The following is a 19,961-nucleotide window of genomic DNA, read 5'->3' on the forward strand; positions in this document are numbered from 1 at the left end:
GGACCTCCAATCAACCAGGGAGGTCCGAGGAGAAGCAGACCTCCAATCAACCGGGGAGGTCCGAGGAAAGATGGACCTCCAATCAAACGGGGAGGTCCGAGGAAAGAGGGACCTCCAATCAAACGGGCAGGTCCGAGGAAAAATGGACCTCCAATCAAACGGGGAGGTCCGAGGAAAGACGGACCTCCAATACAACAGGGAGGTCTGAGGAAAGATGGACCTCCAATCCAACAGGGAGGTCCGAGGAAAGATGGACCTCCAATCAATCAGGGAGGTCCGAGGAAACATGGACCTCCAATCCAACAGGGACATCCGAGGAAAGATGGACCTCCAATCAAACATCGAGGTCCATGCGACCAACCTCCACTGGTTGCATGGAGGGGCTTCGTGTTGGCGTTGGCCTGAAGGCCAGTCTAAGCCCAGCTCGGCCTTTACGCCGACCCACACCCAGGTGGTACTAACCTGGATAACAATCCAAACCCAGGTTTTGCCAACACTGGGCATTATGAAAATTCAATGTTTTACACAAATTTAGGAAATCAAAACAGACACAGGCAAATAATAATCCTAACTCCAAAGTCAATGGAGAAAACACAAGGTCAATTTCAGAGTTAAAAACACCAAAATAACCATTATTAAAACTTTCCTATCTATAAAAACTGCAGCTGGTAGAATTTCTAAAAAATTAATTGGTCTCTTTAAATTGTCCTAAGGCAGCGCTTCTCAATTCCAGTCCTCAGGCCCCCCTGCTCTGCATGTTTTAGATGTGCCTCTATACCAGAACAGCTGATTCAAATGATTGCGTGACCATCAAGTACTGCAGATGCCTGTTAATCACCCATTATTCAATCCAGGCGTGTGGCAGAAGGGAAACACCTAAAACATGCAGCCAGGGAGGGCGTGAGGACTGGAATTGAGAAACACTGTCCTAAGGTGTGAATGTGTGTGCGCAAGGATAAATGTGTTAGATGAATATTTGTTAAAAGTGTCTGACAGTAAAATATGAAACTGAGAATCTGAAAATTCCTCTGACTCTGCTGCTGTCCAGAAACAACCAATCAGAACCAAAAGACAAACTTTTGGTTCTGATTGGTTTCTAATGCGTTGAATGTGTCTCAGCATATTCAACACATTAGACTACTAATGTACTGCAGCTATGCAATTGGCAGAAATACAACCTAACATTATATCATCATTATTTATAGAATGATTTAGAAAACAAAATGCTATACAGATTTATCAAAACTATTTCGACCCATATTAGAACTTTGCATTCATTTCCCTTCATTTTAGTTGCTGTGATTTTGCTTAACACAGACATTTTCCCTAACCCTATCTAAAACTTAATTCACATTTTACCTCTAAATGTTACCCCTGACTCAAAGCAATGAGTCCATCATATTAGGACCAGGCTTTGGTCCTAATATGATGGAACTAATATGACACAGGACATATAATGGTGCGTTCACACCAAACACGTTTTGAGAGTCAGGCGCATCTGATTTACATTCAACGTCTATGTGGAGGCGCGTTGAGGGCCGATGTGGCCGTTTGACGCGTCAAGAGAGTCCATGGCGTCCAACACTCCACATAGACTTTGAATGTAAACCAGACTCGCCTGACGCTCAAAACGTGTTTGATGTGAATGAACTATTAGAATGTTCAGTTCCATTGGTAACAATGACATCAGCAGTGATGACATCACTCTTTGATGCATCAAAAGAATCTATTTGCTAGAGAAGTCTACCAGCGACACACCTTGTTTTTGTATTAAAAAAAATTCAGATGTAAAAAAAATTCGGAGGTGAACAAGCAGGCATCATAATTTGGAAATGGTGTTTGAAGCCAACAGGCAGGTTTAAGGACGGAGCAATTGGTGCGCACCCCGTCGTGCCCAGTACAACGCTTCAACTACAAACTATAAACCTAGCTTAATTCCTCTTTACAGTCATTGTTACTGGTGCATAAAAAAACTTTATTTACAATAAGGAAACAATGTTTAGCCTGGTGGGGGGCAAGTAAAGCATGGTGGCCCGCCAGGGTTATAGTACACTGAGTACACTGCATTGGCTATGCGCCCTTATAGTTGCCAATTTATTCATAGAAACAATCAAATTAATTTGATTATAAATTAATTTATAATTATGCACCTTTATTTATTATACCAGAATACTCAGCAAACCTTGGTTGTTGTGGCTGTTTCCCCCAAATTTACTCTTGGTTGGTATTTTTAAAGTGTTTAATGATCTTTACAGAATCTTGGTGACCCTCATAACACCAATCCTTGCTACAGTTCCCGATGTTTAAAACGTTTCAGCTTTTCTGACTGTTTGTCGGGCGAGTTTAGGCAAATATCTTTCATAAGTTATTTATTGACTTATGAAGAGCATTTGCTTTACTTGAAGGTTGTATTTTCTTGTTTTTCTCATTTTGAAAAGTGGATGAGGGACATTGTACTGAGGGTCATAGCTATATTTCAGGAAATAACTAAATGATTAATTACAAGAACGGTTGTATTGATTTATTTTACCATTAGGGATGCCAATATCCGAGATATTTTTGTAGACGTGATTCCTTTTTAATTTTTACTGTGAGCTAATACAGCTGTGATAAAGATGAATTTTATGCCTTTTTGCACATCTTTACCAGCCGTCGCTGTTATTGTGAGGAACGCTATATTCAAAGAAACATCAGGTTGTGTAGAAGTCCAATATGTTTCCTCCACTCTGCATTTCATTTGCTGTATCTGCTGAAAGCTCCATTGACAAACTGCTCTGAATGTGCAATTTCATGCTGCAGTTTACCAGGTAGCTGCAGGTGTTAAATCAGAGAGGGTTTCAAATCCTTTCCATTAATATTCAACTTATACCCTTTATGTTCTGATTTCTTTCATCGCTCTACGTCTTCACCTTGCAGCAAGAACAGCATGACTCAGAATGAAGAACCTCCTGTGGCTGAAAAGCTTGTTTGACCCAACCCTTGAGAAAAGCCATTTAGCAGTGGAATTAACAGTTTTCTTCTTTAAAAGGCTAAACTGAGCTTTGCTCTGCTATGTTATGGACATTAATTTGGCTTAGAAGCTCAGTGTGAGTGATGTAAGTCAACTTTCTATGGCTATCTCTAGGGTGTCAATTGTTTGAAAAATTGATTTGTTTTGAGAGGCATTAGTATTCAGCCTAAAGACACACTCAGCTACACAATTTTTGAAAAAAAGAAAAGGAATCCTGAAGGAAAACGTGTAGCCAGGTGTTACAACATGAATTCTGTGCAGATTTTTGAAAATGTATTAGTATTTTAAGACACAGCATGTTTGCTGCGAGGGTCATTCATCTATGTGAGAAACATTAAGGATTTCAGTGCATGTAGACGGATGTAGGGAAGTCCAATTAACTTTGTTGACTTTTTGCTTTGATTGGGATTCCAATTGGATTATAAAACTATTTAAGGGAAAAACCCAGAGCTGAGAAATTAGGACAAGACACTGACATATCTCATGCATGGATAAAACAGCCAGATCACTAAGCTAGCAATTGGTGTTGTTTGTAAGCATAAAGTTAATCCAGTACGAAAATGCTCTCTGACAATGTATATAGCTAATGTGTCCTACCAACCTCAATAGAGTAAGAAGTCACATTACAGAAAAAACCCCATTGATATGCCCTTCAAGAACCTTTACATTTTTCAATGATATGAAAAATTTATTTGTCTTTTAAAGCCTTTATTTCTCGTCATTTTGAAGATTATGACTTCAAGTCTGTCACTACGTTTATGACTACCAGTCAATAAAGGTAGTGAGTCATCTACTGAAAAGTTGACTATTACATGAGATCAATAAAAAGAATATTTTTGCTGATGAACCTTTTCCTTCCACTCATCTTTCTGAACGTGCTATAACTTTGTTGCTGTATTATCATTTTCTATATAATATACTAGTTTCACCTTCTAAAATGAGTAAAAAGTTTATTTTCACAAATTATACAAAAACATGAAGGTATTGAATCACTAATTTGTCAGTGAAAAAGGTTATATTTTGTAAAATATAAATAAATAAATGTCTGCTCATGGTGGCTGCAGACACTGTAGATTGTAAATCTCTGATTGGTGCGTCTCTAATTTACCACGCGGCCCTCTGTGGCCTCGCCCAGGAGTCCTCCGAAGGTAATAACAGGCGACATGCAGGCGCAGTACAGGAAGAGGAAGGAGGCCAGACACTGGAGGCTGATGGCGTCTGTGTAGTCTGAAAGGTAGTGAGGGGCTTTTCGCTTGACGTCCAAGATCATCCCACCAAATATCCTGCAAATATGACACAGCCATGTTAAAGCGGTAGTATTATTCATTTTCCAGGCATATAGTACCATTTAAATTGCTACATATATCACTTAAAGGCAATTTGACTTTGTAATTTGATGCCTTGGAATTGGGCCTCTGTCTCTTTAAAAACTCCTGCTCTTTCTGAAACTCCGCCTTCAGGAAGTCATCGCAACATGGCTCCTCTGTTAACCCTTTAAATATGTTTTTATTTGTTGCACTGAGAAGTAGCTTCTACAATGAGTTTCTCTGATGTGCAGTTCCACCAGGTGTTTGCTAATTGCTACTAGCTAGTCTGAAGGAGCTGAGTGGGGGAGTCGCGAGCCTGAAACAGACATATTATGAATCAGTGCGTTTCTTGTCCTCTTTGTATGAAAATACCCGTGTTGACATGATACACCTTGATGTAGTGACAGGGCCCAGCTATGTAAAATCACAATCTGACTAAAAATTACAGCAAAAAAAAAAAAAAAAGATTACAAAAACAATAAAGCAACTTGCAATATTTTTTACAAACTTATGTTATTCATGTCCAGAGTAGCAGATAGTTTGCATCCTTAACATAAATCAATTAATGGTGAAATGAGTTATTCTAGGCTCTTTGAAAGAAAGTGATCCAAAAGATATGTCTCCATCCAAAAAATGATGTTATTTTTTTTTAGATTTCAGACTGTTGTAAATCCTTACATGCTTTTTATGACACAATTATTAAACAATATCAAAATCAGCAGCAATTGGGACAATATTGATTCTAATTATGTTTGCTGCAAAGGTGCCAAAAAGTAGTTTTTTTCCCCCCTTATATAGAAATTTGTAAATGTATAGTAAATCTATAAACCCTACTTTAGGAAAAAGCATGTATCAATAGCCTATCCATCCCTTTTTTAAAGTTTAATCAACAACACACCAACAAAAATCCATTATCTTGTCCTGCTATAGATCATCACAACATACCATTACTACAAACTGTCTTGATCAATGAGTTCTACCATTTCTTGCTCTATCAGGTGAGCGGTAGCGGCTGGTAAACATGTTAGCGCATGGCAGGTGGTCCTAGCCAAACACTAGCTCTTCCACTTTCAGTTGATTCACCAAATTAAACATCGGTAAACAAAGCTGGAGTTACAAAGTGACCCCATGCTGGGTTTGCCTCCGACAACTGTGCAGTCAGCCCTGCTGCATCAAACTGCAACGGTGAGGTACCGTCGGAGCAGGTTGCTGTGACAACGTTGGGTGGGCTGCTACGCTTATGTCAGTCCAGAGAGGGTGGCGGAAATGGTGGTGGTACCACTGGAGGGAGCAGGAGATGGCTGACCGACAAGACTGAGCTTAAGGTTCAATCATAGGAGTAAAATGTGTGCAAGAGCACAAGTTTTATTCCAACACTTAAAATCTGTAACAGTAAATGGATCAATGTCTCATTTACGGACAGGACATTAGATCTACTTCTGAAGGTTTTATGCGAGTTTTTCTGAGTAACTTTGGGGGTCGAGGGTTAATGGTACTAGAACTACTAGAGGAAGTTCTATGTTTATTTGTTTAATGTTCAATTTGGACAGGATGATAAATTTTTGTTGCCCATATTCAAAAAGTTTGTTATTTTTTTTCTACATGATTTACCCCTTTACTATTCTAGGTTGAAAACTTAAGAGGCCTTTTATTTTGAAGGCTGTCTGGATAGTTTCAAATGATGAGTGTGGATCTAATGCAAAGACAACTGAAAACAAAAACACGTGGCTTCATCTGAAGAAAAATGTTACAACTCTGAAATCTGTCAACGTCTAAAAGCAACGTTTTTCCTTTATGGTCTAATAAACGCAACCAATATGCAATGAAGTGATACTAAAACAGCAGACCTCTGTTTTGAGCAGTGAAGAATGACATTCCCCCAATAGGATAGTCTGCACACTAGACAAGCTAAATTAACAGTTTGGAAGAAGTGAAGCAGCTAATAGGCGACAGGAAGACAGGCACAGAGAATAGCTTTAAGAAGTGACAGAGTGTAAACGGTAAATTATTCCGTTGGTCTCCAGTGCTCACCTCCCCGTGCGCTGGAGCTCAGGGCCACCATGTCCTCCGTGCTCCTCAGACTCTCCAAGATCCGTCACTCCGTTGGGAACGGGGGGGATCTTTCGCTTTTCCTGTACAGTAAACATCACTGTCAATCAAACGCTGGGTATATGCCAGCTTTAAAGTGCAGCCTAATTTGTCCTATGACAAACACAAACAGGCACAGCAGGGCATTTCAACTGGACATTTAAAGGCACAGTTAAAAGAAAATGCTCAGTGTCCTGCATGGGTGTTTAACATCCATTTCAATACAGATTTTTGCTGATAATTAAGTAGAAGATAGAAAAATTATGTTTCTGATGGGCTATAATTTTCACATCAGGTGCAAATGATGAGAGCATCGATAGACGTTTTGTTTGTTCTGACCCTGACTGTGTCAGAAAGAAGACTGTCACTGTTTTTTCAGTCTGATAAGGAATTTAAAGAGATCAGAAAAGAGCAGACAATTGGGAGATGTTCAAAGTAGCTGCCAAAAGGTCCAAATTCAGCCATTCTATCAATTTCATCCTGAAAGCAGAATGCAAGATGCTAAAAGAAGAATCCAAAATCCCTACATTTTGAATTTACCTGAGAGGGAACATTCTTCGGCGGCTCTATTCTGATGGAGGGGTCCCACTCGCCGGGGGGCAACACGGTCACTTGATCCAAAAACTCGTCAATGCCTGCCACCAGGTCACTCCTGTCTTTGGCCTTATAGGCGACATCATGGAAAATCTGTATTTTTGACATTAAATATATATTTTCATTAATGTGAAAATGAGCTTCGCAATTACATATGACCTGATCAAAACAAAATCCAAGCTTCATGTCTCCACAGTTTTGTCCACACAAGATTACATGGAAATGCAGTGACTATCAACAACTTATATCAAAATTGAGTTAACATGCTAGCAATTAGCCACAATGCTTCTCATGAAATCACTACTAGCTGAGCAAAGTGAGTTTATTAAAAGTTGCAGATTTATCTTATCAAGTTAAATGTACATTGGCTTTTATAAAAAATACACACCCCAGTTGAAATTCCAGACTTTTAAGCTTTAAATTGACATCATGATGGCTCATTTCATAACCTTTAATGTATTTATGTCCCATAAAGTTTAACTGAACTAATATGTTGTTGGACAATATTGTTATTTATGCAGCATTTAGCCATTTAGCAGATGACTGATTCTAGTGAATCTGATTAGCTTGAAATAAAGGTCTGTTGTTATAGTAGTATACTGCTCGCATTTTTCAGCTAATGCCAAAGTTTATGTACCACTCAGAAAAAGGGAGGAAAAAATCATATGTTTATTCTAGATTGCTGAAAGCAGTGGATCTCTCTCCAAATCTATGAATTTATGCGTTTCAATCCCTTTCATGGCTACAGGTGTAAAAGAATGAGTCACTCTCCACAGCCCAGTGATGTTAGATGTCCAATAGGTCTAATCTTTCTCTCTACTAAAGGCGCAACCATCAACTGTTAGTGGAAGCAATTCCAACAGCAAATAGGCCACGCAAAATCCTAAAGTGGGGTCACGGGATGCTGAGGGATCAAAAGCGTAGAGGTCACCAACTTTCTGCAGTTAAGAGCTTCAGACCATCCAAACTTTTTTTGCACACTAACAGTACATAGAAAGCTTCATGTAATGGGTTTCCATGGAAGGCCGGCTGCATCACCGAGTAGAATCAATGCAAAGCGCTGGATGCAGTGGTGCAGAGCACGCCGCCACTGGACAGGATCAGAGTGGAGGGCCAAATCACGCCTCTCCATCTGGCAATCGGATGAAGGCGTCAGGGTTTGGCAGTTGCCAGGGGAACGACACTTATCTGACTGTGTTGTGTCAAGAGTAAAGCTTGATGCAGAGGGGATTATGGTGTGGGGCTGTTCTCCAGGATTTGGACTGGGCTTCTTAGTTCCAGTGAAATAATCCTTAATGCTGCAGCATACCAAGATAATTTGGAAGATTTGGCGACAACAGTTTGGGGAAGAACCCTTCCTGTAAGACGACTGTCCACCAGAGAGCAAAGGCATGAATAAATGAGTGCGGTGTCAAAGAACTTGACTGGACTCCACAGGGTCCTGCCACATCCCCGTGGACAGCAGGAGATGCAGTGTGTGAGCTCTAAAAAGCCACACCTCCGATGAATTGTCAAAAAAAAAAAATCGGTGAACAGAGATTGCTTAAAGTACAGTTTGTGATCTCTGAAACCATTATGCCATTTGTTTTCCCCAATATTGCAAAAGTTTTTTTTCCTCATCATATTCTCATGATTAACATTGTTTATTATCTCGTCTGGCAATCTGGAATTATTGCTACACCCCAACTACTAACCCATCAGGATTTTTATAGGCCACTGAAAATGTCAGACTCCGTTCAATTCAAATTATACCCCACTTTAATTATTCATCATATGAGGATGTACAGAATACAGAAAGCTATTGTCCATACAAAAAAAGCTAATCACTATATTCTATAGACGAGTAAAGTATTTTTGTTTTTATTAAGCATCAACTGTCATCAGAAAAAAAGCCATTTGTCAAAGACAACGAGGAGTAACTACAATGAAGCATTAGGGCCAGAATAAGATTTTTTCTTTAAATTATGGGAATAAAGTCATAATATTAGTAGTGAATATAGTACCAGAACAAAGCTGTTTTAATGAGAGCAAAGCTTTTAGTGAGTTATCAAGATCTGATGGGATCATACAGTCCAAGATTCTTTTTTCAACATCTAATTGTTGGCACAAACATTTCAAAGCCCTACTACTGATAATAATTGGATGCTGATATTAAAAGATGAAGTATTTCATAATTTGTAAAACTGATACCAAGGCATAACTTCACAAGATGCTCAACATTCTTTATTTTATCTTTTTGTGAAGGAATTTTCATAAAATTATTACTTTATTCTCCTAGTATATAACCTTATTCTAATTTATTACAACTTTATTCTGGTAGAATTCTGACTTTCTAGTCATATAATTACAACTCATTATGACTTTATTCTTAAAATGAAAAAAAATATATAAACTATAAAATATAGATTATAAGCTGCTGTTTGGATCTTGACTATATAACTGCTACAAAATGCTTTGTTGGGAATAATAAAACATAAATACTCTTTATTCTATAAATATTTCAGTTTGTTTTTGGCGTTGCCTCACCTCATCAGTCATCAGGGTAGCAATAGATCGCCCAATTTCATGATACTGGGGACCTTTACCCAGAGGCCCCAGGAGGATGAACAAGAACCTGTGCAACAAAAGCAACATCAGATCTGACAAGAAAAACAAAGTCTAAAAGAGAAACCAAGCTGCAGGACTTTCAGTCGGCGCCTGGACCACCTGGTGGTGATGGGAACTTCGGTAAGGCCGTTGAGCAGCACAGCAGGAGATAAGCGGACAAAGGCCACCACAGGGCGGTCCAGGAACTCCAGCTCCCCAACCAGCACATTGGACGCCTCCGCTCCAGCAGGGATCTTCTTCATGAAATGGAGGTCAATCTGTAACAGTAAGACGCAAGCGGATCACTTCTGGACTGAAAGCCTGATAAATGATCAAAATAGGCATTCTGTAAACAAACAGAGAATTAAAGTAGAATCTGAACGGCATGGCTAAAGAAAACACCGTCTGATGCCGTTTGACCCCAGTCAGGTTACCTTTGTGAGAAGTTGCTGGTGACCATTTCACACACGTAACCCCAGACTGGTTAAACACACAGCGCTTGTTATGTGTTCAGCTCTCACCGGCCAAAGACAAACAAGAAGAGCAGTAGTTGTTCTGGCGGCTCACCTTACTGAAGTCCACAGTGCTGTTTTCTCGGCTGACGTCCTGTTTGGCCTCGTTGTTGGATGGCTGGGACTGCGGTGAGACCGTTTGGCCTATCAGAGAGCAGGAAAATAATATCGGCTTTCACAAGAACTGCTTTCCCAAACAAAGACGCTGGGAAACGGCACGCTACGGTTACAACCTCTGGAAGGTGGATACATTTTGCCCTCGCTGTTGCTGGATCTTTATTGGTGAAAACTAGTCAATCAATCAAATTTTATTTGTATAGCACATTTCAGCAACAAGGCATTTCAAAGTGCTTTACATCATAACAAACACAGAAACATAAAGTCATGCAACATAGAATCAACAATCAAAACATGACATTAAGTAAAGTTCCATCATTAAATTTGTAATTGATTACGTTTCGAATACAATTATAAACAGGTGGGTTTTCAGTCGAGATTTAAAGGCACTCAGTGTTTCAGCCATTTTACAGTTTTCTGGAAGTTTGTTCCAAATTTGTGGTGCATAGATGCTGAAAGCTGCTTCTCCTCATTTGGTTCTGGTTCTGGTGATGCAGAGCAGAACCAGAACCAGAAGACCTGAGAGGTCTGGAAGGTTGATACAATAACAGCAGATTTTGATGTATTGTGGTGCCAAGCAGTTCAGTGATTTATAAACTAGCAACAGTTTTTTAAAGTCTATTCTTTGGGCTACAGGGAGCCAGTGTTATGCAACTGGTGTTATGTGCTCTATCTTTCTGGTTTTAGTGAGAACGCCAGCAGCAGCATTCTGGATCAGCTGCAGCTGTTTGATTTGTTGGACAGACCCTCTGAAGACGCTGTTGCAATAATCAATACGACTGAAGATAAACGCATGGATGAGTTTCTCTAGATCTGGCTGAGACATTAGTCCTTTAATCCTGGAAATGTTCTTCAGGTGATAGAAGGCCGACTTTGTAACTGTCTTTATGTGGCTCTGAAGGTTCAGGTCAGAGTCCATCACTACTCCCAGGTTTCGGCCTGATCGCTGGTTTTTAGTTGTAATAACTGAAGCTGTTCATTGACTCTAGATCGTTCCTCTTTAGGTCCAAAAATAATAACTTCAGTTTTGTTTCTGTTCAGTTTTTGTTCGGCCCTAGGTTTGAATTAGGACCGCTGTATGTTGTATTTCTGTTTTTTGTAAATTTTCTTGTAGTGATCCGGACAGGTAATGTCCTGTTTTGCAGTGCTGGGGGGCCAGACACATTCTGGAGGAAGACGGGTGTAAAGATAATATCTGGACCCCGGCCTCAGACCTCAGAAACGCAGAGTGGTGGATCCTCTGGGAAGCCAGAGGCAGGTGGCTTAACTGAAGTGAGGTCTGCTACATGAGAGCTAAGGAGAGACGTGCCGAGGGGAACATGTTGATTCATTCCATCTGTAAATTTGAGAAACTCTGGTCCAGAAGACATTTCTTCATAGGCATCTTGTGAATGCAGGGAATGAGTGGAGGAACAGAGAGGGAGGGGGGAAGGAGGAGGGCAACCAGTCGCTCCGTCTCCAGTCGATGTTATATCAGCTTGTTTTGGAATAGTTTGCTGCTGATAAGCGGTGGGTTCCATCCTAGTCAGACATCCTTGAGCCTGTTCTTCTGAAACGATGATCACATTGTTGTCCTTGTTGATAAAATAAAAAAGGTTTGCAGTGAGTAGCTTTATCCCATGTTTATTAAGACTGCGTTCGCCTCTTCCAAAAAGGTGAAAGCGCTGCCAATAGATCCAGAGGTTATCGATGAAGGTCACTGAGCTGGCAGAGCAGCTTTTAATCAGCCATTTGTTTATCATGTCCAGCCTGGAGTGTTTAACTAGTGAGAAAGCCCAATATTTATATGTTTTATTGTTAAACCATTTGATAAATACTGATTTACAACGTGTAGTAAGTTTTGAGTCTTTTATGAAATCAAAATAAACTTCTAGCACTTTAGTGTGGATATCAGTGGCCTAATTAACATTGTAGACTTAATACATGCTGCATGATCACATGATGAATTTTGCACATCAGTGTTGCCGCCATGCGGTCAGTGGCAGTTTTGTCAAACAAATAATCCCTGCAATAAGATGCCCAGCAGGCCTGAATGTAGCTACAAGGCAGGTAATTTTCATTTTGGGCCAAATAAACTTTATGAATATTCTCAAGGGCTGGCTGTGCCAGAACATACCGATAAATCCCATTTACAAACTGTTAAAATATTAATAAATGGCTTTCTCTGCAGCTCATATTGAACATCTTTTCAAATCCAGGATTTCACAGGTTTTGTGTTAATTTAGAAATATTAACAACACAACAAGACTTTTTGTTACACGCCACATCGATCTCGTAAAACAACTTGACATTAAGTAAGGCTGAGGCAACAGTGTAGCAAAAGTAAGAAGTACTGCCACCTGCAGGTGGGAGTTAGCAATCACTTAAACCCAATGTTTTTGACCATTTTTGCGGAAAATTTGCAATGAACTCACAATTGACATATGTGGCGTAAAGTGTGACAAAGGAAATAAAAAAACAGGTATTTGACTATTGACAGCTCCGTGTGTGGGTGTGTGTGTGGGTGTGTGTGTGTGTGTTTACCGTTCTTGTCCATGGAATGAGGCTCAGACTGCTTCTTGCCGATGTCAGCGAAGGAGCGCACGATGGGGATGCGGTTGGCCAGCTTCTTGTGGTTTTGGTGATGGTGCTGCTTGAGCAGGGCCTCGCGGATCCTCTTCCGGGCATCCGGACCCAGAGAGCCGGAACCCTCGTGCTGATCCAAAACCATATCTGACAGACACACGTTACGCGAGAAAAATAAATAAATTATGGTCAGTTATAAATCTGCTTCTCCTGCCTCTGCATGACAGCCAGCGACACTAAGCTGATCATGTCCAAAAAATAGCCAACAAAGGAAAAAAAACAAAAAAAACTGACCCACTGTGGGTGATTTAATTGTGTCGGATCAGGTTTTGTTCAGGCGATTTCTGCAGCAGCACAGATAAATATTATCTCCCCACACTGACCTCAAAAACACACCGGCAGCTCCATGATGTCTCCTGCTTTGATTTTATTCAGGTCATTCTGACTGAAAAGTGAGATCATTCTTATATCAACAGAATTAATGCATGGGGGGAGAAATAAGAGCAACAGTGAAACCTTACTGACATGTAGCTGCAGCAAAGACGCTATTAACTCCACTTGTAATATTGTATTTGGTTGGTATTTCATGTGAAAGACAAATGCAATGAATTACTAACGATATACACTTTACAAATAAAACTAAGTATTTGTGTTCTATGATTCTAAATATTCTGTTGAGCCCCACTTTTCCCCATTTTTGCCACAAAACACTTAAATCTCTGTTTGATTGAATGGATCAAGTCTGTGAACATCAGTGTTTAAGTGTTGCCACATAGTCTCGATCGAATTTAGGTTTGGACTTTGACTAGACCATTCTAACGCATGGATATGCTTTCATCTTAGATATTGTATTTGTTAGCTTAGTGCTGAGGGATCAACAGCTGCATAAAATTGTGCAAATTGGAATTACGAAAATAATTTTGCTTAATGGAAACACACCAATTTTGACAAAATTCAAGTTTTTTGATCAAATTTTTGAGGTGGTTTTTTTGGCCGTATTGAAGTTAGACACTGTGTAATTTGTGGTTGTGACGTGATAAAATGTGAAAGAGTTCAAGAGCGATGAGGAATGAGACAAAACCGCCTGCGGTGTTCACCTGCGATCTCCTCCAGCGAGTTGGCCCGCATGTCCAGCATCACGATGCCGTTCATGATGCAGCTCCGCAGCTCAAACAGGCTGTGCAGAGACAGGGTGGCCACGTAGGGCTTACTCCACCGTTCGCCGCCGTCTTCAACATCCTCTTCAAACTTCAGCCACCTGGAAACAAGTTCAAACAGTTGAATAACGCTTAAAAAAAAAATTTCTCTTTCCACCAATTTTCAGACAGACAGAAAGCGGATGAGAGAAGTTCACCTAGCCGTCTCTTTCCATTCTGCGTCCTCGCCCTCCCTGAGGCAGATTTCATCCATCTCAGTGAACAGGGCGTGTGGGATGTGCTCTTCGTCGCCATCCTCTGTGCCCAGAAGGAACTGCACCCTCTGAGCTGGAGTGTCTATGCAGCAGAAGTTGATGGGGAAAGAAAAGTGAAAGAAAAACAAAACAAAAAAAAAAGGGTTTCCTTGGAGGATGGACATCTGGTACCACATTCAAGCGCTAAAGCTAAAGAAGCTAGCTTAAAGAAGCACAGCATAGTGATAGAAAGTTGCTACAAGGACAGAATAAGTTATTTGAACATAAAGATGATAAAGATTTCCATTTAAATAGCTTTGAGTTCCCAGCTCTGCCAAATCGTTTTCTGAAGTTCAGCTCTACACGTCACTATCACTTACTATATGAGGGGGATTCTCGGCCGTCGTCCCCTGTGGAGTCCCTCTCCTTGGACCTCTTCCTGTGCCTGTGTCCATGGTGACGGTGTCGACGGTGTGACCTCCGACCCAAGGGGACGTGGACTCCGATGTAGAGAGTGCGGTGACCTGAAACCAAGATGGCCCAACTCAGAAGTTATACCATTTTGACATAGATCCATAACTTATTTTTTCCCCTTTAACTTTTGATCGACGTGTTAGGTTAGCGTTGGAGGCTAGCTAATTTTAACCATAACATTCCCTTTAAAAGTAAATACAATAAAGCACAATAAAGAGGAACTAGAAAGATTACCATAGAAGAAACAGTGATTACTAAATGTTGAAATTATTGAAATTATTACCTTTTAGAAAAAATTGGAAAGAAAATACTAGAAAATATTTTATTTGACAGAAATTTCAAACATATTTACAATATAATCAAATCCCACACTGATTTTGCGCTTACCTACTTAAAAGTCCATGTTGTTAAAACTATATAACCTCTCTTAGTATCATGTAGCAGAAACAATGATGCACTCTGTAGTTAAGCTTCAAAATAAAAGTCAGTTTTTCAAAATGAAAGTAGGATATCAATTATTTTTTTGATTGGAGAAAGAGGTCAGAGGTCATTTCTGGACTGAAAATTGTCCAAATATTCTTCACATTTTGTTGGCCTTTTCCTTAATGGAAAGCTCAATCTGCAGACTGTGGCAGCCACGATTTGTAACTGGAGCAATGTGTTGCCTGTCATGCTTCTCAACCATATTCAGCGTGTGAAATTGCTGTCAATCTGTTGCAGTTTCAACTGACGGTGAATAATTTCTCAGGAAAAGTGTGTGAATTTTCAGCAGCCAAACAGAATTTGGCTTCAAAAAGAACAAAGAAACAAAGTCAATTTGTACAAGAATAAGTGAGGGTCCAAAATTCCCATGAATCAACTGAACTGTTGGATATACTTTGTGCCACTTTACTATAAAATACCACTTTAGTTTTCAACCGTTCATGTACTTTACTATGACTGTGATAATACATTTTGCTGGATGATAAATTGTCCCAGAAATTATTGTGATAAATGATAATATTGTTGCTCCATCAGTAACATAATGATAATAGTAGAATTATGCATGTTTGCCCTCTCAAAGACTAATAAAACTTTTTTTTTTTAAAGAACGCTTGAACTGGAAGATATCTTAAATATCCAAAGCAAAGCACGACAACCAAAAATAATAAATAAAACAGAAATAAAAAAAAATACACACAACCAAAACCATCAATAAAACAGATTAGGAATAATCTGAAGGGAAATTACCAAGATCATTTTCATCTATCATCTGAATAATTGACTGATTGCTTATTGCGACAGGCTTATACTTTACTATACAATAAACAAGCCTTTCATGCTATATTATTTATTACTTTAAATGTTTTATCTTTCATACTTTTGTACTCTGAAACCCTGAAGTTGTTCATGTCTATGTCCCTCAAGATTCCCAAGACTTGACACCGAACATGCATCCAGTACTCTCATACAAATGAAAAAATCTACTTAAGACAGAGATGAAGACACGTCCACAGCTTAAAGCTGGAAGAAAAAAAGTGATGAAAAAGATGCAAAGAAAGAAAAACAGGCTCTGAATAATGTAGTAATGTCTTTGCGTAGATGCCATGTCATCTAGCAAGCAGCCATGAAGCCTCAATTAAAGGAACAAACGGCTGCCTTCAGGCCTGCTGTGCTTGTAATGAAAGCCTCCTGTCCCCTTTCAAGAGAATGAAATTGATTTTGAAGATTACCACCGTAATTGGAGTCATTTTCATTTTGGTATAACACAGATAATGAACGTTGTACTTTGAAAGGACATGGCGCAGTGTGAGGATTACAGCCTAGTTCTCATATCTATGTTCCAAACATGTGGAAGCACACAGGAGCTCGCATCCACAGGGTCAGTGTGAAGAGAATCTGAGCTGACTCTCTCTTCTTTTATTGCGGTCGAGTTACGGGGGCCACCATTTGTTTTTTTCCTGATGGCCCTCGGCTGTCTGGACAAAAATAAGGGCACTAAACATTACTTTCTCCACTATACCTTGAGGTACTTTTAGACGTCATTTTAAAAACATGCATCATTTTAGCTCCACTTTTCAGTTTATTGCATACCATCCCTATTAAATGCAGTGAAACTTGTGGTTTAGGGATCCACTTGACTTTCACTTCTGATACCGATATCTGATGTTTGGTACCGGCCGATATTGTTCTGATACCGGATCACGGAGCTGGATTGACTTAAAACATTTATTTTTATTTTTTTAACACAGACAAATGTACTGAATTGCAAATTTATTAGATAACTTTGTACCACTACAATACACCAAGCTTGGTCAAGCATGAAAAAAACAACACAACTTTCATTTGTTCAGTCACTGCAATTAGGAGTATAACAGCCAACAGAAAATAAGTAATAAAGAAACTGAAACTGAAAACAACAATAGGTTGACTACTTTGGTCAAACATGTAAAAATAATTCTTTGAAATGGTTCAGAAAGTGCAATATCTGATCTAGAACCAATAAAGATATTATCGGATCGGTGCAGCTCTAGTCGAACTGTAATAGAATGCAGAAAGGCCAAATGCGCTGTGTAAGCTCGACAGCAGCAACTGATGATGGTTAGCTAGTTAAGATATTTGATCGCCATCTGGGTCTAATAATTTCCAGCAAAACAGCAAGAGTGGCTTAGTTTGCGTTAAATAAGTGATGAGACGGTGTAACACTGCATCATGGCTTGGAGCTGCTCATGACATCACTTAAGAATGGCTGTCATGTCACTCATGACGTGAACAACGTTTTAGAGCACTTACAAATTATAATAAAAAATAATGTAGGTATAAAAAAATATTTTTTCTGAGGTAACAGCCTGCGATGTCATCGATGACATAACGTCCGTCCCTGACTGTCACTGATGACATCAGACCTGATGACATCTGTGCCTCTTCCTTTTAAGAAAAAGGAAGAGGCACAGATGTCATCAAAACGAACGTGATGTCATCGATGACATCGCAGGCTGTTCCTTCAGAAGTACTTGAATAAGACGATCACGTGGTAATGTGAAGGCCTGTGAAGGCCATCGCTCTGCCACGTGGATGCAAAACCCTGTGAAGGCCAGGGATCCTTCAAGGACCTGGCCTGTGAAGGCCCTCGCACCGCCACGTGGGCGCGAGGGCCTGTGAAGGCCAGGGATCCTTCGAGGACCTGGCCTGTGAAGGCCCTCGCACCGCCACGTGGACGCGAGGGCCTGTGAAGGCCAGGGATCCTTCGAGGACCTGGCCTGTGAAGGCCCTCGCACCGCCACGTGGACGCGAGGGCCTGTGAAGGCCAGGGATCCTTCGAGGACCTGGCCTGTGAAGGCCCTCGCACCGCCACGTGGACGCGAGGGCCTGTGAAGGCCAGGGATCCTTCAAGGACCTGGCCTGTGAAGGCCCTCGCACCGCCACGTGGATGCGAGGGCCTGTGAAAGCCCTCGCACCAGCACCTGTATGCGAGGGCCTGTGAAGTCGTATAAAAGTAGTAGAAAAAGTTGAGTACCTTTCTACCGTTTCTACTCTCTGCTCCTTCCATGCGTTGCTCTAGGGTGTCCCTACGCTCTTTCAGGTCTCATACTGATGTTTCCAGTTTTGTTAGAGCAGCCTTTGTCTCAGCAAACACACTCTGATTTTCTTTCCACAACTCCTTTAGTTCACGCAGGACTTCGGCTACCGTTTCATTAGCTTCGTTAGCTTTTCTTCTCTAGCTAGCTGTATTGTCAGCCTGCTGCGGGTCTTTCTTCTCTTTGGGCGTTTTTGTTCAGTTTATTGTTCACCAACGGTGTTTCTTGTTGGCATCGTTTTCTTATTTGCTGTTTTTTTTAAGGGGATGTCCAGAAAATTATGTAATTTGTCAGTTAGTCATCAATTTGTCAGTTAATCATCAATGTCACTGGAGCCTCCACCCAATGCAGCCATCTCAGAGCATGGCACCACTGGAAGTCTTCAATACTTATTTTAACTAATGTATTTCATTGTTTTTGAAAAAATTTTAATTTGATATTTATTTATTTTTTTGCCAATGACTTTCATAATTTTTCTTATTTTAAGAATTTTTAACTGATTTTAATTCTTTTCAATTTAATTATTTGTATAATAATTTTCATTTTAATTACTTTCTAATTACTGATCAGTGGTTTTTATAGTATTTGCTAAATGGCTATGTGACAACAGACGAACCTCGGACATGTGAAGACAGGGGGCATTTTATAAACCTCATTATGATTTTTATCTGGATAAATCGTGTTCAGGATGCCGCAGCCTCTCCTATCTGTTTTTCCTCACAGCAATTGAACAGTTGGGTCTGCAGAAAAGTATTAAGAAGCCATTCAACCACAAGCTTAAATAGGTCAAGAATGTTGCAATGTCATTTCTAACAATAAAACATCTTGAAAAGTGAATGCTGTTAAACAGTCTAGTATAAGAACGTGCATCTCTATTTTAACTGTTTTTCATTGGAGAATTAATTAATAAGTTGTAATAATTTATTCAGTGAGTGAAAATTTACGCCAACATACATTCTAAGTCTTGTTAGGATTTTGTTTTAATTTGTGGATTTACATTTTACATTTTTAAATGTTTGAAAGTGTTTGTCATCTGAACTAACATGATCTGTGCCTCCGAAGTTTTAGTTCAATTGGAAAAGCACTAAAAAAATACACTCATAATGCTAAACGTCATTCACTAATTACTAAACGTGGAGCTCGGCTACCCTCTTACGGCAGACGTCAGGATGATAAGTGTGTCCCTGGATAGTGGTGTGTGGAAATTAAAGCGATGGGAAAATTTGTTGCATTGCAGATTTTTTTTATTATTATTATTTTAGCAAAGCACAGCTAGCAGAGGGTTAGAGTTTATCTGACCCAGATTTTACAAGCCGCCTTCTTGTTTTATTACTGGCTCAGAATGCAAAAGGGTTCCCTTTTGGGTTTTAAACAAGAATAAATTATAAAAACTTGCAGCTATTCTCCCAAAAATGACACTAAATTCTAAGACTTGTTAAATAAAGAATATGCCTGATGGATTACTTTCCGGGGTGAAACTGTATCGCTACTTGCTTGAGCACAATTACCTCACAATCTCAAGAGACTCCAGAAACCAACAGGAAGGCAGAAATAGAGGTTAAGCGAGATTATGTACTATGTCAAAATATATTTGTCACTTGGACAGGCTTGATGCTGTCAGCGCATGTCTTACAGTAGATAGACCTGTCCAGAGCAAACTGCTTTTAGCGCTCAGTAAATTATGTATGTGGGAAGCAATAGGAAGAGGTTGGAAATTCGCTGCATGTGCAGCAAATTTTCCTAACCACGTAGTTATGAACC

At 39.8% G+C, this 19,961-nt stretch overlaps 1 protein-coding gene across 3 annotated transcripts in view; it reads right to left on the reverse strand.

Moving 5' to 3' along the window:
- Positions 1-19,961, reverse strand: part of LOC116716029 (sodium-driven chloride bicarbonate exchanger-like) — a 54,254-nt gene that overhangs the window by 15,910 nt on the left and 18,383 nt on the right. For all 3 annotated transcript variants that reach the window (XM_032556769.1, XM_032556770.1, XM_032556771.1), the window contains 10 exons: positions 14,550-14,693; positions 14,134-14,272; positions 13,877-14,037; positions 12,738-12,926; positions 10,153-10,241; positions 9,706-9,863; positions 9,526-9,613; positions 6,946-7,092; positions 6,349-6,449; positions 4,119-4,293 (listed from right to left, as the gene is read on the reverse strand). In XM_032556769.1, the coding sequence (XP_032412660.1) occupies positions 4,119-4,293; positions 6,349-6,449; positions 6,946-7,092; positions 9,526-9,613; positions 9,706-9,863; positions 10,153-10,241; positions 12,738-12,926; positions 13,877-14,037; positions 14,134-14,272; positions 14,550-14,693 (1,391 nt within the window). The remainder of the gene's footprint in view (positions 1-4,118; positions 4,294-6,348; positions 6,450-6,945; positions 7,093-9,525; positions 9,614-9,705; positions 9,864-10,152; positions 10,242-12,737; positions 12,927-13,876; positions 14,038-14,133; positions 14,273-14,549; positions 14,694-19,961) is intronic.

Source organism: Xiphophorus hellerii, chromosome 24, assembly GCF_003331165.1.
Source record: "Xiphophorus hellerii strain 12219 chromosome 24, Xiphophorus_hellerii-4.1, whole genome shotgun sequence".
Lineage (NCBI taxonomy): Eukaryota > Metazoa > Chordata > Actinopteri > Cyprinodontiformes > Poeciliidae > Xiphophorus > Xiphophorus hellerii.